Source organism: Acinonyx jubatus, chromosome B2, assembly GCF_027475565.1.
Source record: "Acinonyx jubatus isolate Ajub_Pintada_27869175 chromosome B2, VMU_Ajub_asm_v1.0, whole genome shotgun sequence".
NCBI classification, from domain to species: Eukaryota; Metazoa; Chordata; class Mammalia; order Carnivora; family Felidae; genus Acinonyx; species Acinonyx jubatus.
In genome coordinates, this window is record NC_069385.1 from 100,508,369 (window position 1) to 100,534,168 (window position 25,800).

The 25,800-nt window shown below is 42.3% G+C and overlaps 1 protein-coding gene across 1 annotated transcript; it reads left to right on the top strand.

Moving 5' to 3' along the window:
* The first annotated feature begins 170 nt into the window (after positions 1–170).
* Positions 171–18,276, top strand: MCM3 (minichromosome maintenance complex component 3). Its single transcript, XM_015070116.3, has 17 exons — positions 171–398; positions 1,515–1,627; positions 2,048–2,256; positions 2,700–2,830; positions 4,791–5,029; positions 5,507–5,615; positions 6,531–6,684; positions 7,024–7,155; positions 7,733–7,941; positions 8,794–8,968; positions 9,308–9,434; positions 10,227–10,377; positions 12,960–13,100; positions 14,980–15,083; positions 15,611–15,696; positions 16,108–16,177; positions 17,561–18,276. The coding sequence occupies exons 1-17, from the start codon at positions 321–323 to the stop codon at positions 17,757–17,759; spliced, it is 2,427 nt and encodes an 808-aa protein (XP_014925602.1). The 5' UTR covers positions 171–320; the 3' UTR covers positions 17,760–18,276.
* Positions 18,277–25,800: the final 7,524 nt, after the last annotated feature.

Sequence of the window (25,800 nt, forward strand, 5' to 3'; positions counted from 1 at the left end):
ACTTCGCGAGCCTCCTCTCGGCCCCATTGGTCAGTTTTCTTGTCAGTGAAGGAAGAAACAGACGGCCCCGGAGGTCACATTTCCCGCCACGGCAAGGCGCAGCTCCGTAAAGCCGAAGAAGAAAAAGTTCTCAATTGGACAGTCACTATTTTGGCGTAAGAGGAATCAGCCAATCAGAATGTGAATATCCCCAGAAAAGCCCCGCCCCTTCTCAACGTAGCCTTTGGTGGCGGGAAAAGTTCGGAAGTTTTCGCGCCGGGGCGGGGTCAGCTGGGGACCCTTCGCGCGGGCTTGGAGGTAGCAGTTCCTAGGCGGGGAGCATGGCGGGGACCGTGGTACTGGACGACGTGGAGCTGCGAGAAGCGCAGAGAGATTACCTGGACTTCTTGGATGACGAGGTGAGAAAGGCACGGGGTCGCGAGTCTCTGTTGCTTGGAGCCCCTAGGGACGCTGACGGGCCGAGGTTGGCTATGGCAGATGCCGCTCCACGCCGAGCGGTGGCTGGGCCCCCGGAGCTCCCGAGAGGACTGCTGGGCCTCCGGACTGTTGCGGCCGGACCGGCCCCCTCAGGACCTTTCCATGCCCGATCTACTAACGTTTCTCCCGGTGGAATCCGTCGTTAGCTTGTCGCCTGTAGGTGCATCCTTGACAGAGGTATCCTGTAACTTCTCCTAAGTGCAAATGATAGCGGGGTCTCGCGAAAGGCGACGGGTTTCTTTCAAGTGCACACAAAATAGCAAAGCTCCCTTTGACCTTTTGGAGATCACTCCCTGCTTTCCGAATTTAGAGGGAGTGTGGGGGAAAGAGTGCGTTAGAACGGTAATGACCCGCTACGTTGTAGTTGCGCAGATTCTAATCACTGACTTCCTACGTGGCAGAAAAGATTTCTTCCTAATTTGGCCGCATTCTTTTTCTATGCCACAGGAGATGCAGAGGAAAAGTATTTGGTATGCTGGTAAAGGGGGTTTTGTATGCCATCCATGATTGGAAGCCTTAGAATACTGGTAAAGCATTTTGAAAGGTTGATAATACTGTATCTGTAAACAAATAGCGAAGGCTCCCTATTCCTTTAGGTCTGGATATGAGAGAACTCTTTCCTATTCTACATACAGCTGATCGAGAAATAAAATCTCTTAATTCCCTACGTAATTCTTAAATGAAAAGTCATTTTGATATGCTAATCTTGTTTTGACGAGATTTTTACTCGTCCTTGTAGACTTATTATTATGAGCTTGTTTTAATTCCCCATTAAAAGTTGAGAAATGACTGCATACAGAAAAGTTATAGTTGTCAGTAGAAATAATAGCATGGGCGTTGAGGAAATCATTATAACTCCTGCAATGGCCTTGTAGGGTGTATTTGGAATTCCAGGTAGTGAGTGAAAATGTGGAGAAATTGGGGGTCAGCTGTGCTGCAGAGAATGACCTTTATCTTGCTGTGAGAACTGCCTCTGTTTAAATACCATCTTACATTTGAATTTATGGCTGTTGTGATATGTGGTGGCTGTTTTGTAGGAAGATCAGGGAATTTATCAGAGCAAAGTTCGGGAGCTGATCAGTGACAACCAATACCGGTTGATTGTCAATGTGAATGACCTGCGCAGGAAAAATGAGAAGAGGGCTAACCGGTAAGTGGCAAGGGTTTCCAAGAGGATATCCTGGCTCCGAGTGAGAATGGCTCCCTTTTCTTTTCTCCGTATTGGAACAGGCTTCCGAGGAGAGGATCTGGATGAGATGTTTTTGACCCTCATTGCCTTACCACCTATGTTTTTTTCCTTCTTCCCAAAGTGGGTGGTAGGCATTTTCCTCTGGAGAGCTCCCCCTTCCATGTTTAACTGAGTATCATTTCTGCATCGTTGAGAAGTTGAACTAAAGTTCGCTGTCAGTTCTGATACAATTTACTGAGTCTTGTAAGATGGCAGGAGAAAAGGAGCTAGATTTTCCACTTGTTGTTTTGATCATCAAGGAATGTCCACTTTTGTTTTTGAGGGTCACTTTTTAAATTTTTCTCTCTCTGCTTAATAATTCTTTCTCTTAACCATCTGCAGCCTCCTGAGCAATGCCTTTGAGGAGCTGGTTGCCTTCCAGCGGGCTTTAAAGGATTTTGTGGCCTCCATTGATGCTACCTATGCCAAGCAGTATGAAGAGTTCTACATAGGATTGGAGGGCAGCTTTGGCTCTAAGCATGTGTCTCCCCGGACTCTCACTTCCTGCTTCCTCAGCTGTGTAGTCTGTGTGGAGGGCATTGTCACTAAGTGTGAGTGGCTTCAAATAGGGGACTAAGGGAATGGAGGTGGGATAGACTTAGGGGGGGCTGGGAAACCAGGAGAGGCTGAGAGGAGCTGGGTAGCATATAGCATTGAACTTACAGGATGAAACTGGAAGGAGCTGTGAGTGTGCACCATTAGGGGGTCCAGAATGATGAATTCTGCTGAGAGTAGGGGAATCTTGGCAATGTCTTCATTCTAATTCTTAACTCCTATGACTTCTTGGACAGGCTCGGTTATACTTTAGATTTTATATAGATATGTTGATGTTCTACATGTAAATATAAAGATGAGTAAATGGTAAGTATTAATGAAGTAGCTTCAACTAGTCAGAAGAATACAGTATTTGGAGTCATGACAGGCTTGCCTGGGTCAGATTTCACCTCTGTCACTGTCTAGTTGCATGACTTTCTATGCATGTTTCTATTCCTAGGCTCTCTAGTTCGTCCCAAAGTCGTCCGCAGTGTCCACTACTGCCCTGCTACCAAGAAGACTATAGAGCGACGCTATTCTGATCTCACCAGCCTGGTGGCTTTTCCGTCCAGTTCTGTATATCCTACCAAGGTGAGGGGAATGAATTAATTGGCCTTCTTTGGAGGTTGGAATCAAAGATGTCTGTTTTCATGCAAATAATTGTGTAATGTTTGAAGTCTTCTAGAAGTAAATAAGCTGAAAAGTAAGCATTAATTTAAAGGAAAGATTGGTTGCTAGCCAGAGTTTAATATGGAAAGCCTTCAATTCTTTTTTTTTTTTTTTAAATGAATACTCACTTTAGAAAATCTGGCAAATTATGAAAGTGTGGAAAAAAGCCATCAGTCTACATTGATCTTTTAGCAAAGTTATGTACAAGTTTATAATCTACTTAAAGTAATATGGGAGAATACTTACGCTATATTGCTGCTATGAAATCTTTGCAAATATTTTACATTGGGTTTGGGAGAAGAATGGCATTGGAAATGGCTGTATTCTTAGTGGTCAGATTGATCTGAATTGAGGATGTTGTGAGACCCTCTTATTTATTGAGACAGAAGATGATTAATATTGGTTACTTGATGTCTGAATTCATTCTATCAAGGAATACCTTTCCCTGCCATCAAATAATAAGTGAGAACCACTGCATCCAAAGAATTGTTAAGTTCTGTGGCAGACACAGATATGAATGAGACCCAGTTCTTGTTTTCAACTCAGCTAGTGCAGGAATCTTAACATAAAACAAGAATGAATATCTTAGAATTGTAACTGAAGCATACTTTAGAATCCTTTAGTCAGCCTCTAGGTGAAATGCTGAGGTTTGGAGAGGTTAAGTGACTTGCATATGGTCTCAGTTAGTGATGACCCTAGACTAGAATACATGTCTTTTTACTTTCAGGCCAGTTGGGTTTTCTAAGTCACCCTGCTCTCTTCTTCATTAAGAGCCCTCCTTCTAGAATGTCTTCAGTAACTACTGAGGGAGTATTCTTCTGTTGATTACTGGGGCCAGGCTTCTTTGCTCAAGACCTGAAATACTTTGGACTCCTGGAGGTCATCTAGTGTGGTACTTAAGAACATGGCTTTGGAGTTATACTTGCCTCAAGTCCGGGCCCTGCAATTTCCTGTGTGACTTTGGGGAACTCTTCAGCCTCAGTTTCCTTATTTGTTAAATGTGAAAAATACCTTCTAAACGGAATTGTTGTGATGCTTATATGAGATAATCTCATGAGATGGTAGCACAATGCCTTGTACATAGTAAGCACTTAGTAAGTAACAGCTGTGGTGTGTTTAGAAAACTCAAATGGCAAGAAATCAAAGTTTAAAATGTTTTCACTGAAGTTTAATATACATACAGGAAAGCTTATAGGAGTTTGCAGCTGAGTGAAATTTCACAAACTGAATATACCTGTAAAATCAGCATCCAGACCAGGAAATTGAGCCTTCCTAACATTCAGAAGTTTTTGAAGGCCCACACTCCCCAAGGCTTTACCCTATCCTGATAGTTAGCTTGCCTGTTTTTATATTTTATCTGAATACTCCCATGTTGGGCTGCCTTTGTTCAATAGATATTTATAAGATTCATCCATGTTGTAAATAGGTGTGTTTTATACATTTTCATTGCTGTATAGTGTTCATTTGTGTGGATATGCCACATTTATTTAACGATTCTGTTGATGGCATTTGGATATTTTCTAATTTGGGGCTATTAAGAATAATACTGCTGTGAACATTGTAGTATGTGGCTTTGGGCAAATGTTTCTGTCAGGTATGACCTAGGAGTGGAAATATTGCATCATAGTAAAGGGGAAATAAGAATCTTAATTTAGATGTTAATATAGCCATGATTCCTTCAGACTGTAGTTGTCCCTCCCATTAAATGATTTGTTACTAGAACAGATGGGAATAGAAGAAGCTAGAGAAGACATTTGGCTTGTTTTGTTCCTAAATACTAAAACCTCAGGTCATTTTCAAATTGTATTTGTTTCCTATAAAAAATGAGTATAGCATTTTTAAGACCAGGACGAGATAATGCTTTTCTGTGTGTCTTTTTCAGGATGAGGAAAACAATCCCCTTGAGACAGAATATGGGCTTTCTGTCTACAAGGACCACCAGACCATCACCATCCAGGAGATGCCGGAGAAGGCCCCCGCTGGCCAACTCCCCCGTTCTGTGGATGTCATTCTGGATGATGACTTGGTAGATAAAGTGAAGCCTGGTGATCGAGTCCAGGTGGTAGGGACCTACCGTTGCCTTCCTGGAAAGAAGGGAGGCTATACTTCAGGGACCTTCAGGTAAAGGGGCAGTTGTGAGATATTTGACTGCTGGCAGCTTACATTTCTTGTAGTATTCTTGAACCAGTTTGCCATATTCTGGAGCATCACGTCAGACAGGTAGAGCAGACTACCTGCCTGGGAGATGGGATGCCTCCTCTCCATCAAATAAAATTGATAATACTATCTTATGCTAAAAGTGGGAGTTATTGGGAACATGGTTCCAGCCTCATGGCTTACTTGGGAGAGTTTCTCACATATTCCCACCTCCTTCTCATCCACATTTCTGTCTGAAGCTCTGTGGGGCAGCAAAGAATAAATTCCTGAGATGAAGAATCATTGGCATATTTGTGTCACAGACTAAGAGAGACTCGATTGTTGAATTCAGAACAACTTGTCTTTTTCTCTTTTTTCCTTTATTTTTTTTTTTCAACATGCTGTTGACTCTGATGTTAAGAATTGAAAACAGCAGGCTCCCTCTTACTCTCTTTGTCCCAGGACTATCCTGATTGCCTGTAATGTGAAGCAAATGAGCAAGGATGTTCAGCCTTCATTCTCTGCTGAGGATATAGCCAAGATCAAGAAGTTCAGTAAAACTCGTTCCAAGGTCTGAGCATCCTTTAGGGATCTGAGGGTGGGGATGGATTTGTTAGGGTTGTGTTTGGCCATGGGCCACCTTTCATCTTTGTACTGGATCAGGAGGAAGGTTTTCCTTTGAAGTATGTGGTGTTAGTTTTTAGTTTTGACCCAGTCAGCAGGTAAATGGGTGTTTTTGCTGTTTAATATTTCTGTTGTGTTACCTGCTGGGCTGCTGAGTGAACCTAATACAAATACTAAAATTAAAGAATATCAATGTACCAATGAGTACATTAGAATTGAAGAAAATGTAGTTGACCCTTGAACAACACGAGTTTGAACTATGTGGGTTTACTTACTTGTGAGTGTTTTCCGATAAATACAAGTACTGTAAATGTATTGCTCTTCCTTATGATTTTCTTAATGGCCTTTTCCTTTCTCTAGCTAAATAGAGCATAGAATACATATCATATACAAAAATGTATTCATTGACTCATTTTATGTTCTTGGTAAGGCTTTACCCCAAGAGTAAGGTATTAGTAAAGGTTTTGGAATCAAAAGTTATACGTGATTTTCGACTGTGTAAGGGGGTTGGCACCGCTAACCTCTGCATTACTTAAGGGTCATCTGTGTATGCCTGTGTGATAAAGGTCACTGGAAGCACAATACACATTCTTATTAAACCTAACATGTTGGGAACCTGGAAATACTTTTTTTCTTAAATATTAAACCCCTAAGCAAGTTTTGGAATCCAGGCTTTCTCTGTATCTGTTCTGATAATGGTCTGATCAGTATGATTTGTCTTAAAATCTTTTACAGTTAGAAACATTATCTATATTTGCAGGTTTCTTCAAGTATTTTTATAGATTAAAGCATAAAGCGGAGCTCAGCAAAACCCCACTGAATCTCACCAGGCTTTTCACACCTTTGGTTATTCCTCCTATAGGATATCTTTGACCAGCTGGCCAGGTCATTGGCCCCTAGCATCCATGGGCATGACTATGTTAAGAAAGCCATTCTCTGCTTGCTCTTGGGAGGGGTGGAACGAGACCTAGAAAATGGCAGCCACATCCGTGGGGACATCAATATTCTCCTAATCGGTATGGCATTGGGGATTTGCTTTAGACTCTTGGTCTTCTCTTGTGGAGTGTGGTTGTGGGAATCTATAGTCTGTAAGATTATGTATTTTCTACGTAGTGTATTTTGGTTCTATCAAAGGGCAAAAGTCTTTTCTTAATATTATTCTCATTTTTGGGGTTCCTGATGTATAGTATCTAAAATATATTCTTCCATGAATGGTGAAGGGAAAGTGAAAGGGATACTATTAACAACCAATTACTATAAATTTCTGTTATGCTCTTGGCAGAACTTGCTGGGCAGTGGGAGGAGTTTCCCAGCAAGTCACCACTACCCTCCTCCCCCCGCCCCCCAAATTACAGGGGACCCATCGGTTGCCAAGTCTCAGCTTCTACGCTATGTGCTGTGTACTGCGCCCCGGGCTATCCCCACCACTGGCCGGGGTTCCTCTGGAGTGGGTCTGACCGCCGCTGTCACCACAGACCAGGAAACTGGTAAGGGTATAAAGGTCTTTGGCAAAGGTCCAGCAGTGAGATCAAGCATAGATTCTTTGAGTTTGCTCTCGGCACTGGCCTATGTTGGGAAGATACACTTGAAAGGTTAGTTTGAGCCCGATCGTAGAAGACTTAGTAGCCTCTGGTAACAGTGGCTGAATTATTTACGTCTTTGGGTGACCCTCTATTGACAAGAATGTCTTCAGTTTTTGAAGGAGAAGGCTTTGCAAATTGGAAGGGAGATAAAAATGAAGATTGTGCTATTTTATAAATTAGAGGAAGGGATTTGAAGACTAGTGAAGAGAGAGCAGAGCTCTAGTTGGGGAATCACATGAGGATGAAGATAAAGAGAGAATCCATGAGTAAAGTTTGTTGGAGGCTGGCTGCTGAGGGATCATACAGATTGGACCTTAAAAGGTTGACCCACCACGGTTTTTCTGTAAGACTCTAGGAACTTAACAGCTCTTCACTGTGTTCTCATGAGTGACAGTGAGCGCTTAGGAAGGATATTGAAGTCTCTCCCCTCATCCCCTCCAACCTGGATAGTAGCACATATCTTTACCTCCTCATTTCCCAGGGGAGCGCCGTCTGGAAGCAGGAGCCATGGTCCTTGCTGATCGAGGTGTGGTTTGTATCGATGAATTTGACAAGATGTCCGACATGGACCGCACGGCCATCCACGAAGTGATGGAGCAGGGTCGAGTCACCATCGCCAAAGCTGGCATCCATGCTCGGCTGAATGCCCGCTGTAGTGTTTTGGCAGCTGCCAACCCTGTCTATGGCAGGGTGAGTGGAATTAGGCACTTTACTGTTGTCCTCACCTTGGTTTGGTTTTGCTGAGTAACTGGGTCATGAAGTTTATTCTCAATGCCCCAGGGAAATAATAGGCCAAAGACTAAAGGAAGCTCATCCATCGCTTTGCTGCTGTCTTTGATATAGGGCAGTGGTTCTTCACCTTTTCATACACATCAGAATACCCTGGAAAGTTACTTTTAACAATAACTTTAGAAATACAAACAAGAAAACAAAAGTGACCTGCAGTCTCACAGCCCAGTAGCTTGAATTGGCATTACAACCAAAGTACTACATGTAGATGATAGGATGTATAAACAGAACAGAGAGTATGATATGGACATTAAAAGCCTTTTCTCTCCTATCCCTTTCCCAGAAGATAATCACTAACAGCTCTTGAGGGTTTCGGGAAACAACTTAAGCATGTACCAACAGCTACATGATCTCCTTGTTAACAAATTAGTCTGTTTATCTTTGTTTTTTACTATGATGATGATGTGCTAATGTGTAATCTTTTATATTTATCCATCTTGGCGTTTGCTGAATTTGGCCTTTATTTTTTCTTTCTTTTTAGTAGCTATCTTATTATACTTCATTGTATGGATTTATAGTAATTTGTTTAACTAGTGTCCTTTTGATGGGCATTTGGCGTTTTCCCTTTTTCCTCTTGCTATTATGAAATAAAATTGCAATGAATATCCCTTTCTGTGTATTTTGTTACACGTTTGGAAATCTATCTGTATGATAAATACCTAGTAACAGAATCATTAATAACTTTAATTAGCCTCCTTGTGCTTTCTTCCCATTGATGTCGCCTCCACTTTCCTTTTTCCTTATGTTCTGTAGTACGATCAGTACAAGACCCCTATGGAGAACATTGGGCTGCAGGACTCACTGCTGTCCCGATTTGACTTACTCTTCATCATGCTGGATCAGATGGATCCTGAGCAGGATCGAGAGATCTCAGACCATGTCCTTAGGATGCACCGTTACAGGGCACCCGGGGAGCAGGATGGCGATGGTGAGGTCATGAGAAGAGTAAGATGGACTAATGGAAGGGAACCTAAACTGACGCTGTTATCTCAGGCCTGGGCCAGATGGTGGGAGGTGTTTCTGTTTCTGAGTTGATGTTGAACCCTTGTCTGCCTGGCCACTCCCTTCTTGCTCACTGGAAGTTACCCTGAGGTGTGTCTTCTGTCAATTTTGTTTGGGAACACTTGAGCATCTATGAACCAGGTGGTCCCACCTTTCTTATTTGTGGGCTTCACATGTCTCTGTGTCTGTCTTTTCTTTGTTAGTCTTCTCTATCTTCAGAAGAAGCAATTTTTTACTCTCTTCTCCCCCAACTTGGGTTTTCCAGCTATGCCTTTGGGTAGTGCCGTGGATATCCTGGCCACAGATGATCCCAATCTTAACCAGGAGGACCAGCAGGACACTCAGATTTATGAGAAGCATGACAACCTTTTGCATGGGACCAAGAAGAAAAAGTGAGTGGTCTTCATGTTTCTCCCTTGAGGGAACCTGAGATTTATGTCATATTAACACGTTTTTATGTGCTGCCCAGGCAGGATCATGCTTGGATTATAATGCTGTGGGCCTGTTTTCTGGATCCCACACATATACCTGTTTTTCTGGCTAGTTGCTTTATGTTTGTGGTGATTAGGCTTAGTTCTGATGTTTTCTTAAAATGGAATACTTTGACCACATGCCCAATGAATGGTGGGTGTTTCACGTCATCCTCATATATGAAGTACTACACAAATCATGTAGCTATTTGTGACAAATTTATGTTGAAGGGGCAGTAGATAGCAAGCACCGGGTGCTGTGCAGGTGGATTTGGATAAAGGAGACTAGGGATCAAGTGCTCAACACATGAAATGCGAGATCTTATACCTCTGCTTTGGGCTGTGGTACGGTAGGATGCGTATAGTTTTCAAGCCTGTTCATTTAAGAACATGGAATTTTGAGTCAGAAAACTGAATTTGAGTCCATTTAAGCTACTCTGAGCCATAGTTTTTACCTAGGATAAATAATACCTAAACTTCACCTGTACTATTTACCTTACAAATAATATCTAAGTAAGTAGTAGCCACACAATTCAGGAAAGATATATGAAAGGGTCTTGTACACATTCTATATAAATGGGATTTATGATAACGTATTCTAGATTGCATCTCTACTACTTGTCCTTGACTTCTCTGAGGAGAGGCCAAGTCCCTATCCCAGCCAGTTGCCAAGGTGTGGCAAAGACGTAGAATTCACTGTGTGTGTGTGTCCAGGGAGAAGATGGTGAGTGCAGCTTTCATGAGGAAGTACATCCATGTGGCCAAAATCATCAAGCCCGTCCTAACTCAGGAGTCAGCCGCCTACATTGCAGAAGAGTATTCACGCCTGCGCAGTCAAGACAGCATGAGCTCAGACACCGCCAGGGTGAGTCCCCACAGGGAAGATGGAGCTGGGAATTCCTTAAGTAGAAGACTGGGGAGTCCCAGTTACCTGGGAGGTCTGAAAACATTTTAACTTAGTGACTCCTTATCTTTTTCTTTCTGGTCTGAAGGGCTTCCTGTTATACAATTCTTATCATTTCCTTTTACAAGGGAAAATGAAGTGAGAATGCCAGAGATGCCTGTATCTCATTGGTTCAGATGACATTGGCCTCCAGAAGCTACGATTCATTCAGCAAACATAAGGAGCAACTTTTGGGAACTGAACTGGTGTTTGTTCTTACATATAGGGTTAAGATAGGAAGAGCTATCCTCAAAGAGCTCAGATCTGGGATGGGGAGGCAGGAAGGTAGATGGAAAGATCATATGTGCATATTTATAGGTATATGCCACGGTGTGGTACCTAAAAGGGAATGAATGTGAAAGATGATTGGAGTATAGATGAAGAAGCTATTAGTTTTTCCTTTAGACTTTGTAGAAAGGAATGAGTGTGAGGGAAGAGGCTGTGATATTTGAGCTGGACTTCGGCAGATGATTAATTGGACAACCATGGTGATTATCCAAAGCTATTTCTAGAAATCTACCTGTGAATTTATCTGAATTTCATGGGGCATTGTAAGGATTTCAAAGCAGAAAGACCCAAGTCCAAGACCATTATTATGTGGTATAGACTCTTGGGTTTAGACACGATTCCAAATCACCTATTCCAACCTCACACATAGACAGGCATTCCATCGTCTGGAATTTCTGCTAAGACTTCCTTGACACCTCCAGTGGCTGCATGCCTGGTACATCATTCTTAGAATATTCTTCTATTTATTGGGCTTGAACCTGCTTCCCCATGACGTAGACCTGTGGGTCTTAATTTTGTTTTCTAGTGATGGTGTATGACTTGTCTTCTTCAGATTAAGCACCCCCTTTTCTTTTTAATTGTTTCTCTCATCATGTGAACGTGTTCCAGTGTGTCAGAAGCCCTCTCACTGAGTGTAATACGCTATTTTAATTGTGGTCTTAGTAGGTCTGGTAAATCTCTCGATTTGGATTCTGTAGCTCTGCTAATGCGGGCTAGGATTTCACTCACTTTTTAGGTTATTCAGAATTAGAGCTTTTAATGGAATGTATAACCTCCAAACTCTGGTTTAACGGCTTCTAAACCATTAAAAGATTTAGTGAATTTATTTAAAAGTGAATATATTTGTTTTTGAACGTGGGATGGGGTATAAATGATAATTTGGGATGCTTAGAAGTAGACGTGACCAGCTCCATCACTGAAGGATCATACAGTGGGAAATGTGGGCGTGTGACATAGAGAACTAGCTCTATGTTCTGATCCCAAGTCTTCAGCCATTTTTTGGCCTTTCACAAATCCATTCACTCTCAGGTTGTGAGTTTTTTGTTTTTTGGGTTTTTTTTATCCAAAAAATGAGAAGGCCAGGAGTGCCTGGGTGGCTCGGTCGGTTAAGCATCTGACTTTGGCTCAGGTCACAATCTCACGGCTTGTGGGTACGAGCCCCGCATCGAGCTCCGTGCTGACACCTTGGAGCCTGGAGCCTGCTTTGGATTCTGTGTCTCCCTCTTTCTCTGCCCCTTCCCTGCTTGCACTGTGTCCCTTTCTCTCAAAAATAAAAAAATAAACATTAAAAAAAAAATGAGAAGTCTAGGTAATGTCAGGGATGCTCAACTGGCACATCAGAATCCCCTGAAACTGAAAAAGTATACATGACCAGTCCTAAACATAGACATTCTGACTCATTAGTCCAGAGATACCATTTAGCCAATAGTATTTAAAAAAGAAGCACGCCAGTTTGGTGTGCACCCACGCCCATGAGAACCACTTGATGGGAGTGTGCCAGAATGCTCCTCCTCTGGACTTGAATTTACCCTACTTTAAAAATTTGTCCTCAGGGGTGCCTGGAAGGCTCAGTTGGTTAAGTATCCAACTTTGGCTCAGATCTCCTGATCTCATGGTTTGTGAGTTTGAGCCCCACATCGGGCTCTATGTTGACACCTTGGAGCCTGGAGTCTGCTTCGGATTCTGTGTCTCCCTTTCTCTCTGCCCCTCCCCTGCTTGTATTCTGTCTGTCTCAAAAATAAACAAACATTAAAAAAAAAAATTTCCTCCCCTGCCTTAGTGTGACCTTGCACAAGTTACCTAAATCCCTGAGTTCCATTTTCCTCATCTATAAAACTTGGAGAAGTTATTGAGTATATTAAATGATGCAGTTGATACAAAAAGCAAAGCTCTTAGAGCATCGCAGGCTGGAAGTGAAGGATTATCATTCTTTCATTATTGTAGTCTCTTTAGCCTTTTCTCTTTCCGTCTATAAGATGTCTCATTTTTTTCTTCCCTGTTCACCTACTCTTTTCTCCTTCAACACTCATATCTCCTTGGTTATTTTTATCTTTCCGAATTTTATAAGGTGTTTATGTAGAATACAGAGCTCTGAATCCTTGCGTGTACTTCCTAGAGTCATCCTGGTAGTATATTCATCCTTTTCTGTGCAGTGGGAATGACAGGCATGCCTAAGGAATTCTAGACAAATAATCCTCCCTTGTTTTCTTCCCCAGACATCACCAGTTACAGCCCGGACCCTGGAAACTCTGATTCGCTTGGCCACAGCCCATGCCAAGGCCCGCATGAGCAAGACTGTGGACCTGCAGGATGCAGAGGAAGCTGTAGAGTTGGTCCAGTATGCTTACTTCAAGAAGGTGAGGGTTCAGATGCTTGAGAACTTCTTCTGGGTAAATGTTGGTACTTAGGCTGCCCAGCTCTCCATGGCTGACACCTGCATTTAGGTCACCAATGGAAAGCAACATTTAACTGAATGTGAGAACCAACTGGAAAGCTTTAAAATACTGATGCCAGAGCCTCTAGAGGCCCCGGAGATGATGATTTAATTGATGTGCTACACCATCAAGAGATTGCTTCTCTGCCTACCTATACTTCCTTTATCTCTTAAAAATGTAGATGTTTCCAAAGGATTGACTTTGATGATCTTCCTCTTCCCTCTATACCTTTTCCCTTGCCAGTTTCTTGAAGTATCCCATTGGTATCTCAAAAACTCGCATCAGAAGTTGAACCATCACGCTCTTAGGTGGAACTTGAGAAACTTAACAAAAGACCTTGGGGGAAGAGAAGGGGGAAAATAGTTACAAACAGAAGGAGGGAGGCAAACCAGAAGAGACTCTTAAATACAGAGAAGAACTGAGAGTTGATGGGGGAGGGGGGTAGGTGGTGCACAGGGGAGAGGGGAAAATGGGTGATGGGCATTGAGGAGGGCACTTGGGATGAGCACTGGGTATTGTATGTAAGCATGAATCACAGGAATCTACCCCCAAAACCAAGATTACACTGTATACACTGTATGTTAGCCAATTTGACAATAAATTATATTAAATAAACAAACAAACAAATAAGCAAACTTAAAAAAAGGAATATCTTACATGTTTATAGCATAAGTTATATACATTCAATACATATTCGGACATTCAGTGCAGATTTGGCTCCTGAAAGGAAACCATAATCCTTCTCTCTTGCGTAATTTCCTGGAAGGCTTTCTCCCAAACTTCAGGATGGTTTCTTACCTTCATGTAGGAACACCACAGGCTTTCAGTGACCTTTCAGATGACAGGCTTCAATGGGTGTCCCACCCCACAAGGATATCAGCCCAGTGGGATAATACAGTGTGTCATACAGGTTATGCCCAAAGAGCCAGCACACTGCCGGCATGTACTAGAAAACTCCATGGCCTAAGTTTTCTGTTCAGAAAAAGTTAAAGAAAAAGAAATGTAGTAGTTACACTATTACATATAAGTCACTGGTTGGTGCTGCAAAAGATATCCAAACTCAGTACAGTGCTGGCACTCAAAAAGTTGACAGTGTAATACTGGGAATTCAAATAAATTTCAATTGAAATATAAAACTGACTGAGCGCCTTCTAGGGGCCAGGCACTTCTAGATGGTTGGCATACAGTAAATAGATACAGAGAGACATGGAGCCTCCTCATAGCTCTTAAAAAAAAGAAAGTTGAGCTATCAAACTTGCCTCTTATTCCGTCTCTCAATTTCTGCTTGTGACATTTTGTTTATGTCATTTTAGACACCAAGACTTGAAGCCTTGCCTGACTTCCTTTTCCTCGTTGCACACCTCCTTTCCACTTTAGTGAATTATAGCACTCTGGGCTTTAATCGTGGGTCCCTAAGCTTTTCTTGGTTTACTCTTTTTGCTAGGGTGGGAGTTGTCTTAAATTTAAATTAAACACCTGATCTGTAAAGAAATGAATTGTTTTCCACTTAACTATTATTGGCCAGCCTTTTTTTTTCTTTCCATTTATTTCTTTGTACTGTAAACACTCATTAAGTACTTCCTATGTGAAAGGCATTGAACATACTTCTCAGCATTTAAAGATAGGTAGCAGCCTATTGCTGTGCCCCTGGTCCTGGGACTCAGGGGCAAAAGACGCTCAGTCATTAGACATGGAAGTTTTTTCTGCTGATAGTGTAGAAGGGACTCTTATTCAGAGTTTTTTATTCAGTTTCCCAGAATCAGTGACCCTTCCCACCCACCTGTGCTTGGCTTGGTCTTAGGTTTTAGAGAAGGAGAAGAAACGTAAGAAGCGAAATGAGGATGAATCAGAGACAGATGATGAAGAGGAGAAAAGCCAGGAGGACCAAGAGCAGAAGAGGAAGAGGTAAGGCGGAGCAAAGAGAAATGAGATAAAGACTGCAGTTAGGGCTGGGGAGAGGGGTGGAGGTGGATCAAGTACTGCTGGTCAACATCAAGGTTTTAGGGAAAGGGTGCCTAGATCTGCAGGGTTGGAAGCCAGAGATAACCTAGGCAGAGAGTGAGCAGGCCCCTCTGTTGTCTTTGGTATGGTGCTTTTGACCTCTTTCCTGCTAAAGCTAAGTACCAGGAACACTAACTCACTTGGGTTTTTGAGCATGTCTTTCAAAATCCTTTCCTCACGATTACTTTTTCCTCTCATGCCTGTGGTTGAATTTATAAGGGCATGTAAGAGGGAAGAAGAGCATTGGGAAGCAGGGCCTGTTTGTGTTCTAGTTCGGAGGCTTTTGATTTCTTAAGAAAAAGTAGCAGTTTGTACAGGCCTGGGCCTACTGTTTCACTTTGATTGTAGGTAGTTCTAGTTCTTTTTCTCTGGTCGGAGGCACAGGATGGATTTCCCCAAAGCCTTTCTCTTAATTGCTATGGGTATTTTAGGAGGAAAACTCGTCACTCTGATGCCAAGGATGGGGGCTCCTATGACCCCTATGACTTCAGTGACACAGAGGAGGAAATGCCTCAAGGTGAGTGAGTGTCCCCTATTGATTAAGAGGTGGTTCCTTTGCTGACTTTAGTTGCTCTGTGTACTGCATTATCTGGTGGGTTCCCGTTTGGTTTCCTGCTCAAGGCCTTGTGTCCAAGAGGTTTGTCCTAAGAGAACTTAGGGAAATCCAGTCAAAACATTGGAAACTGGGCCCAGTTTGCTCAGTAGTTTGCTTCTCTGAGCTGTGCTTTTTGCCAAGCCTGGCTTAAGTATCCCAGACAATGTATGAGATGTCTGACCCCTTTACCCTGGCTGGCCCCTTAAGAACCTTAGGAAGTGAGTATTTGGCAGACTTAGTGAGGTGTGGCGAGTGGGGATTACTTGTCTAATGTCTGTGGAAATGGCTTCATCTGTTGTCTTCCTGTTATCTGCAACCATTTATCCTCTAAAGTGCATACTCCAAAGACCGCAGACTCACAGGAGACCAAGGAGTCCCAGAAGGTGGAATTGAGTGAATCCAGGTGAGTAGGAAAGTGAATGCCACATGTCCTTGAGGCAAGGACTTCTTTTCTGGGGAGAGGGTGTGAAACAAGCTGGTTATCAGAGCTCAAAATTGTAGGCCCAATGATTTTTAGAACATTTTATATTCTGATTATAATTTCAAACTTTAAAAAAGTTGCAGAAATAGTGTAAAGAACTCCTTTATACCCTTTGCCCAGAATCCCCTGTTGTTTACATTTTATCATTTGCTTTATAAACAGTGCTCTATGAGAATTTTAAATATAGTGTCCTTGGGAGGTCAGGAAGGAGGAGAGTCTTGAAGCAAGAACAAAATTTTTGTCTTACTATAACCTTGGGTTCTTTTCAATAGGATACAGACACACATTTTTCTTTATTGAATTGTCGTTATTTGCTTTGGGATGAGGAATTGTTACCATTAGAAGTTCAGAAACAGTTTTATATATCTATTTTTATGTTTACTGGACACCAAAGAAAAGCTATGATTATGGTTTGCTTTTTTTCTTATTAAAACTTAAGCACACAACAATATATTGACTGAAGACAATATGAAAACATTGAAAGGTATTTAGGAAAAAAACATTAAAACCAATTGCAGTTTCATCTCCCAACGACGACAATTGAAATATACATACGTACATATATATATATATATATATATATATATATATGTATATTTTTTTTTTTTTTTTTTTTTTTTTTTTTAAGTAAGTAATCTCTACACCCCATGTGGGACTGAAACCCATGACCCCAAAGTCAAGAGTTGCACACTCTTCCGACTGAGCCAGCCAGGTGCCCTTGAACTGTATTTTAAAACACATTCTCAGGAGCTTATATAGATTTTCTTTTTTTTTTTTTTTTTTTCTTAAGTTTATTTATTATTTTGAGAGAGAGCACATGTATGCATGTGTGAGGAGGGGCAGAGAGAGGGAGAGACAGAGAATCCCAAGCTGAAAGTGCGGAGCCCAACATGGGGTTTGAACCCACAAACCCTGTTGTGAGATCATGACCTGAGCCAAAACCAAGAGTTGAACACTTGACTGACTGAGCCACCCAGGCGCCCCTAGATTTTCTTTTTTAATGACTATAGTGTGGATGTATGAATTTATTTGCATTTGGACATAATGATGGACACTTATGTAAAGCAGTTCTGTAAAACTGCTGTTGACAGTAAAACATTCTTATATTTATCACTGTGTACTCATGGAAGTGTAGTTGTAAGGTTAATTTCTAGAAATGGACTCCCGTGGTCAGAGGATATGTACTTAAAAATGCTCAAGCAGCTCTATAATAGAGGGAGTATTGGGGGATACCTGTACTGTGTTAACACTTAAGAGCATTTGGGCTTGTTTACTTCTTCACCCATCTTTTCCTGACTTGGGCAGGTTGAAGGAATTCAAGGTGGCCCTCTTAGATGTGTTCCGGGAAGCTCATGCACAGTCGGTGGGCATGAATCGCCTCACAGAATCCATCAACCGGGACAAAGAAGAGCCTTTCTCTTCAGCAGAGATCCAGGCTGCACTGAGCAAGATGCAGGATGACAACCAGGTCATGGTTTCTGAGGGCATCATCTTCCTCATCTAAGGAGGCCTCATCTCTGAACTTTGGGGTTCTGCCAAGGAAGTTTCTTCCATATTTCCTCTCCCCGCCAATCTTTCATTCCCCGGATAACGGTGTTAATTGAATTGAAGTTGAGGGATATGTGACAAAGCTGCCATAGGGTAAAGAGAAGAAAGTGGTCAAGGACTAAGACTGTTGTATGTGCATTCATTCATTCATCCATTGATTCATTCTCTCCATCTCCTACCCAGAACAAACCAAGCCATTGTTGGCTATAAATAACATATAACCTCTGAGAATCTGGGGGTATTGGACCACAGCTGGTTTTTGTTCATCCTTTCTGTGTTTGTTAGCTGTTTTTCTCTCTGAGCACATTGGTCTAGAACAGGCTTTGAGAGGTTCTGTGCTGGTGGAGTGAAGCTCTGAGGCAAGTCATGAAGGCCAAGAAAGCTTTCTCTGCTGTAGAACCAGTTAAGATTAATACATGCTTCTGACCCAAATATCTAGGACATTGAATAAACTTAACTATTTTTATATTATACACATGGCCTTAATACTGTGTGCTTTGGTAGACACATTTAATTTTGTTTTCCTTGAAAGCTGTGCCCTGCAGGTTTTGCTGCTTCCACATTTGCACCAGGTCACCACATGGTGGCAGCAGGCTGCTGTGCTGTCCTTGGGGGTTAGGTCTTTAGGCAGTTTTCTCCGTCAGTGACACCAGCATTTACCAGTTAAGCTTGTACAAATCACGTTTTGCCAATTTGACATCGCTAAATGGCCATGGGGGGCGGGTGAGTGAAAGTCCAGGAGAACTGACCCTTTCCCTGACTTTTCTGAGCCTGAATCAAAACCCCTTCCTGGAGAAGTAATACCTGGTATATCAGACACTTAAATATTGTGAGTACTTGCCGATAAGAAGATCTCCTTACAGGATCTTTGTGAAACTACTTAACAGTTGGATGTTCAGCTCTTAGGGTTTGCTAGTCTTTTTGCACAGGAGTTTGTGGAGGGGAAGTGTGACTTTATGGGGGGCCTGCATCACATGAATTGGAAGCTGCTCTGATTAGGAGATCATGTTGGTTCTCCACACTGTGACTGGTGAAGTTCTTCCTTCTCCCTTGCTCATGAGGGGAGCACCTTACCCTGATACTATGGAACAGAAGATGGGGAGTTCCGGTTTTGTCTTTGTGATTTTGTTTGTTTGCAGATGTGAAATCCAAGTCCTATTGGAAGTAATCCAGAAAGCATAGTTCCACAGGAGAGGGCAGTGGTATCAGAGGGAGGAATCTGACATTAATTGAACACTGACAATGAGTCCTATATTATGCTCTGAATTGGTGCAAATACGGGACTGGACGCTCTTGAGGCCTACTGGTTGAGGATATACACATCTAATGTGTCAGTGAGAAATTTTAAAATATAATGAGGGTTACACCCAGTAAGAACTATAGACATTGAGAGGGCCATGAGAGTATCAGGAAGGGGTGGGAGCGACCATGGGATACTGATACGAAGAAAAGCTAGGGATTTTAAAGGATCTCCTCAGATGATCATTTTCAGAAAGGTCCAACATTTTGTCAGTAGGACTCTTGCTCTCTATCTTTCACACCTGGAGAAACTCAGGCTGAGTGGGAAAGTAGGCTGATCTAGCAGTTTGTAAAAGCTGTAAAGCCAAGTTTACCTTGCTGACATTTCAGCTCTGCAAGCTATCCAAAGAATCTGAAAGAGAAAACCATGTATTCTGGAGTCACAGTAGGTGGTAATTGTGTCAAATTGACTGTTAGGAACTCAATCTTTACATTGGGTTTTTAAAAATGTGTGTAGTTTCCCAACTTGCAGTGACATTAAAGAAGTTGGTAAGCATTTGAAGGATATGTTCCTACTCAGTGTTTGTATGTTCCTATTCCTGCTGCAGGAACTGCCAGGGGGTTGACTTGCATGCGGGTCTTTCTTCCTGAGGGTGCTGCTGGGCCACACAGCACTGAGACTGGTGATGGCCCAGATTCACCAGGACAGAGAAGTACACGCTTCATTATCTACATGCTTCATTCAAAAAGAGAAGTCTGTTTACATTTAATGTTGCCATTGAAATAGTTGAAGTAATTTGTGGGGCTTAGAGAAATAAGTCCTACCTTGAAAAATTTTATGCTACATTATTCTTGAGCTCTCCTGGATAAATGAAATGTCAATATGGAAAGATAGCTGTCAAAAAAGACAGTTTGGTAGGAGTTGCTGGAATTGAGTCTCTCCTCTGCCATTTACCAAATAACTTAGGGTGAGTGTTGAGCTACTTGTTATTTTATCTGTAAAATGGGGATGCTTGCTGTTTCTTAGGGTGCTTGTGAGACACAACTGAGCAAGTGGTAAGTGCCCACCAGCATGGAAATACTCCGTGATACTTCATTATTACTGCAATTCCAACTTTCACTAAAACAAAACGATTCATTTTGATGTATTTATTAAAAAAACCAGGGCACCTGAGTGGCTCGGTTGAGCATCTAACTCTTGATTTCAGCACAGAGAGTCAAGCCCCATGTCAGGCTCCATGCTGAGCGTGAGGCCTACTTAAGATTCTCTCCTTCTGCCCCTCTCCTGCTCGCACCCTCTCTCCCTCTCTCTCTAAAATACAAAACAAAGCAAAACATGTGGTCTTTTGATCAAAGCCATTTATAATTTCCCCCTTGTTAAGTTCCTGAATTCTGTTCTCTTTCCTGCCCTTCCACTCCTTGATGGTCCCTGCCCTCTGGTCCGTGCGGCTCTGACTCCAGTGCTTCTCACAGGGATGACCTTTACCTCTAGCTTGTAGCAAAGGGTTCTTTCGCCTTCTCCCAAGGACTGAGATCTGCCCAGCGTAGGCAGTGTGTTCCCTCAGTTCTCACAACAGCCCTATGAGGTATGGTCATTAGGAAAACTCGGAGGATGAAGGTAACGAGAAAGGCTCATAGAAGCCAAAGAATAGGTTATCCTCTTCTCATTTGTCCTGAGGTTTTGAACTGTACTAGTGGTCCCAGTGATTCCAGACTTTCTGAGGTCAGGTTTCCCCCAAAGGGTTTGGTCAGTAGAGTAAGGCAGGTATGAGTCACCTGTGTGCTGGCTGCCAAAGCTACTCAGTCCTGACTGAGCTGTGTGGGAGTTATCCACCTTCCCTGCATTCCTCGCTCCTCTTCCAGGAGCAGGTATCACCACTGAAGCTCTATAAAGTAGGGGCGTGGGGAGGTGGAGTGCTGTGCACGGTTGCACAGGAAACCTTTAGAGAGCCCAGAGTTGGCAGAGGAAATGAGCCCTGCACTGGGAAGCAAAGAGTGCTGCATTCGAGTTCCTTTTCCGACCATATGTGGCTGACATTCAGCCAGGCAGGGCAAGCCACTTCCTTAGAGGGAAATGCTTGGTTTCTTTATCTAGGAAGGGAGATGGTTGAAACAGGTGATCTCTGAGTTCCCTTCGGATCATGCATATGAGTCTTAACACCCAGTGTCAGTTCTACCCACATGTTATTAGCCCTAGCATCACTTGGAGGTGGGTCAGAATGAATCTATCATTTTGTTAGATCCACTTTTTGAAGGTAGTGATTTTGGGGCTTCTCTATTTGTGGGTATTTCCTGGGATGTTTCCACTTATCTCAAGGGGTTTTATTTAATTCCTAGAAAAATTTTAGAATAAAAGTTTTTGTTTAGCTTTAATTTGCTGAAATATAAACCTAGTTTGTTTTTTAAAAAATAAGTATTTTGAGGGGCGCCTGGGTGGCGCAGTCGGTTAAGCATCGGACTTGAGCTCAGATCACGATCTCGGCGGTACGTGAGTTCGAGCCCCGCCTCGGGTTCTGGGCTGGTGGCTCAGAGTGTGGAGCCTGCTTCCGATTCTGTGTCTTCCTCTCTCTCTGCCCCTCCCCCGTTCATGCTCTGTCTCTCTCTATCTCAAAAATAAATAAACGTTAAAAAAAATTAAAAAAAAAAATAAGTATTTTGAGAGCGTGAGCAGGGGAAGAACAGAGGGAGAGGGAGAGAGAATCCCTAGCGGGCTCTGCACTGTTAGTGCAAGGCTCAGTCCCACCATCCTAGGAACATTACCAGAGCCGAGCTCGAGTTGGATGCTCAACCCACTGAGCCACCCAAGCGCCCCTAAACCTAGTTAACTTTCTTTTTGAAATCTGATGCCTCAGTGATGAATGCTGGATTCTGCCTGGCCCATTATTAACCAGCATGTAATCCTAGCTCATTCTCTTCAGTCTTTCCTCAAGGGAGAGAATTAAAATTTTAACTTCTTTTCCTAAATATTTTTACTATTAAACCCCGAGTATGTTTCCACAGCCTGTAGGAGGATATTAGCTTCTGCTGGGATTTACCATTCTGCTAATAGTTCTCCCAGCAGGTACTTTTGGTTGCAAACTAAGCCTTCCTACATTTAAGTATCAACACTTAACCTTGCCATAGATAGGTCAGCTCATGCCATCTTACTGATGTGTGCTGTTCTATTAATTTAAGTGGATAGAGTCCTGAATGAGAGCTATAATAAAGCTGGATAAAATCTCCAAAAATATAGCCTAAAGTTGGAATTGAACTGTGTGCATAGTTCTATTTTTTAAAAATGTTCCTGTGACTAATAAAACATAATGGTCTGTTTGGGAAAATAGAGAACCAAAATGATATTGTCACCTCACTATAGCTATTACAATTTATCTTTGATGAACATGAAAAACCAGTTTTGAAAGTGACACTTAGCAGTGTCACCAGTGGTACCAGCAAGTCGAGGATTAAGCATTTGACATTGAGATAGGGATTTAGGGACTAAGAATGTTTTGAAACTTTGAGTGTAAAGTCAAAGTTCTGAAAATCCTGCAGAAGTGCAAATACATGTCACATTTAACTCTAATGGATGATAAAAAAAAAAAAATTAGGATTAACATAGGGATGCTGTATAACATAGGGAAGCTGATGAAGGGTTCCAAGTTCTTTAAGCAAACTAATTCCCAGAGATAACTCCATGCACTTAGTGATTGGGGCAGGTGAGAAGGGGTGGCTCTCCTAAAAGTGATCATTTTTATTAAAAGCTTACTATATACACTAAGCGCCATGTAAATTACCTCATTAAATCTTCCCTACTGTCCTCTGGGATGGTTTTACTCTCCCTGTTTTACCAAAGAGGAAGTACAGTCTTAGAGAGGTCAGATGATTGCCCAGGTCCTCATAGCTAGTAGCCCATAGATTTCCAGATTCAAATTCAGGGCTATCTTGTTTCTTAACGACTGTATTCTAACCATCATACTATGCTGCTGCTTTCAAAGGGCTGAGACTGCTCTAAGGAAGTGGTCACAGCTACATCTATGAGTGAACCTGGTGTGACAACAGCCTGGGTACCAGTGTGCAGAGGTGAAATTGAAGACCTTCCATAATCGGTAATGCTGTCAGCAATTTGCCCTTGGAAGCCTGTTTGGCAGTGATTGGTATTTGCTATTTCATATCTTCTCACAAAGTTTATGCTATGGTGGGCCCTACAATTACCAGGAAATTCTACTCCTCTGGGAACTTTAAGTAAAAAAAAAAAAAAATTGTTTTTTTAACATTTATTTATTTTCAAGAGAGAGAGAGTGTGAAGGGGGAGGTGCAGAGAGAGAGAGGGAGACACAGAATCTGAAGCAGGCTTCAGGCTCTGAACTATCAGTGCAGAGCCTGACGTGGGGCTCGAACCCAACAGTGAGATTGTGACCTGAGCTGAAGTCAGATGCTCAACCGACTGAGCCACCCAGGCAGCCCTAAACTTCAAATTTTTTTAAACTAAAACCACTGAAATATATCTTTTTCTTATTATAAAAACAATCTTTTCATTAGAGAAATACTAGAAAATAACCATAAGAAGTAAATAGGAGCACTTGTAATCTAGTCACCCAGAGAAAATATACCTTGGGGTTTTTCTTTTTCCCAGATAAATGTATATATACCTGTATAGTTGAGCTTTTGTTTAATTTTTCATGATTATAAATAATGCCTTGTTGCCAAATTTGTGTGTACCTACTTATTTATTTCCTTAGGATGATTTCCTAGAAGTGTCCTTGCTGGATCAAAAATATAAACATTATTAAAGTTTTAGATATGTTTCACCAAATTGCCAATTTATATCCCCACATGTGTGTGAGGGATGCCCTTTGTCCTACATCCTTGCTGACACTGGATATCATCATCACCCCCACCGGTACCTTTTTTAAATTGACAAATTTACTGTAGTTAGGACTTGAAATTAATTTTTAAGATTGCATACTGTGTACTTCCCACATAATACCGTTAGTAGTACTTGTAGTTCAGACTTATGGAGGTGTTTTAAAATTTCTATCACTATAAATAGCAAGTGCAGAGAAAGCAACTTCCCATCAGTACATAATCTTTGAGAACTAGGAATGAAAAATTGGTAGAGCAAGGCATCTTAAGAGCTGTCACTGAAACCATTTGACTTGGCTCTTGTTTCCATTTAACTTGTTCACACACAGATAAATGTGTGTAAGACAATGTGTAAAGGCTAAGAAGGATTCAGAATTAACAAACAAAACAAAAAACAAAAGAAACAAAGACTGGTTTTATTTCTCCTCTTCTTCAGAGAACAGGCAGAGTCACAGAGTCAAGCAAGTGTCCTGACTCCAGTCTGGACATCACTTAGAAGATGTTGTTCATTCTTCAAGTCTCATCCTCTGACAACTGTCTCCTTTCCACCAGGCCTTGGGCATCTTTGTGTCAAATTTTCTCCAGCCTTGCATGTGTATTCCTTCTCTGGGCTTGCGGTCAGAAGCCGTGGTTTGAATTCCAAACTCTGTTATTTGATAGCTGTGTGGCTTTGGACAGTTGCCATGCACTCTTTAAGTCTCAATTTCTTGTGAAACGGAGAGACTGATCATCTTTTCCTCGTGCGGTTGTTGTGAGAGTCCAAAAAAATCAAGTATGTGAAAGTGCTTTGTGAGCTGTATGGCTTTACCTACAATGTAAGGCTATTAATATAACCGTTTCCTTCCTTGGCAGCTCTTTGTTAAAGAGAAAAATGGCCCTGGAGGAGTTGGAGAGACAGGCCCCTTTATTTGAAGATGGATACTGGAGGGAGTTGGGAGGCCTCAGACCAGCCTGGGCTCCTCCATTGGAGGTGGTCTGTAGGAAAGCCATCCGACCTCCATCATCAGCTGAGGGGGTTGGATCAGATTACCTCTAAAGAGGTAAAGAGCCCCTGAAATCTATGATGGAGGCTGACAGCAAAAGGTAAAGAGATGTCTCCCTGCCTTAATGGCTCCTATAAGTTAGGTGCTAGCTTACACAGAGCACAGGGGTGCTCTGGACATGTACACTTGTAGGGTGTAAGGGGTGTCCTGGAGCAAGAAAGTGAGCAGTGGTGTTCCCTGGGCTATTTGCTCAGCATGAAACCTAGGTAATGGACATAAATGTTCAATCTACAGGAAGCTTTCTAGCTTCAATAAGTGCTCCTGTCGGCATGACCAAGAACCTTCTCAGAATCTGCGTTTTCCCTGACGTCCTTCCCCATCCACCTTCCTTTTATCAACTCCTGGGTCAAATGCAGCAGGAAAGCAGTGGTACAAGCCCTGCTAACTGGGGAGCACTTGTTCTCTGCTCCTATGTGCTCTGCTTTTCCTTCCCATGTGCCTTCCCCTCCTCTCTTCCTCCACCCTTCTTTGTATCCCTTCAGTCCCTCACCTCCACAAAGATGAACTGTCTTTGCAGGAAACCCATTTCATCCTGTCCTTCTATAGTGTTTCTGCCAAAATGAGGAGAGCCCCGAGATTCATCATTCTGAGTCAGTCCCATGCAGGAGTGAAAGTAACATTTCTCAGAAGTGCGGTTGTGTCAGTGCTCTTTCTCTGGTCTTCCCCCCACCCCCAAGTTATTCTCTTCTTAATCTGGATCTTTGTAGGAAACATACTTAGAATTTTTAGCATTTGGAGTCATGTGATTGTTTTCCACAGAGAGAGGAAAAAAACTCAAGAAAAGGGCAAAAGATACAGTAGTGTATCCACCCACGTGTGCACACTCATACACACCCCTACTCCCAAGACTGAGATTGCGGGATGTTTAATTAA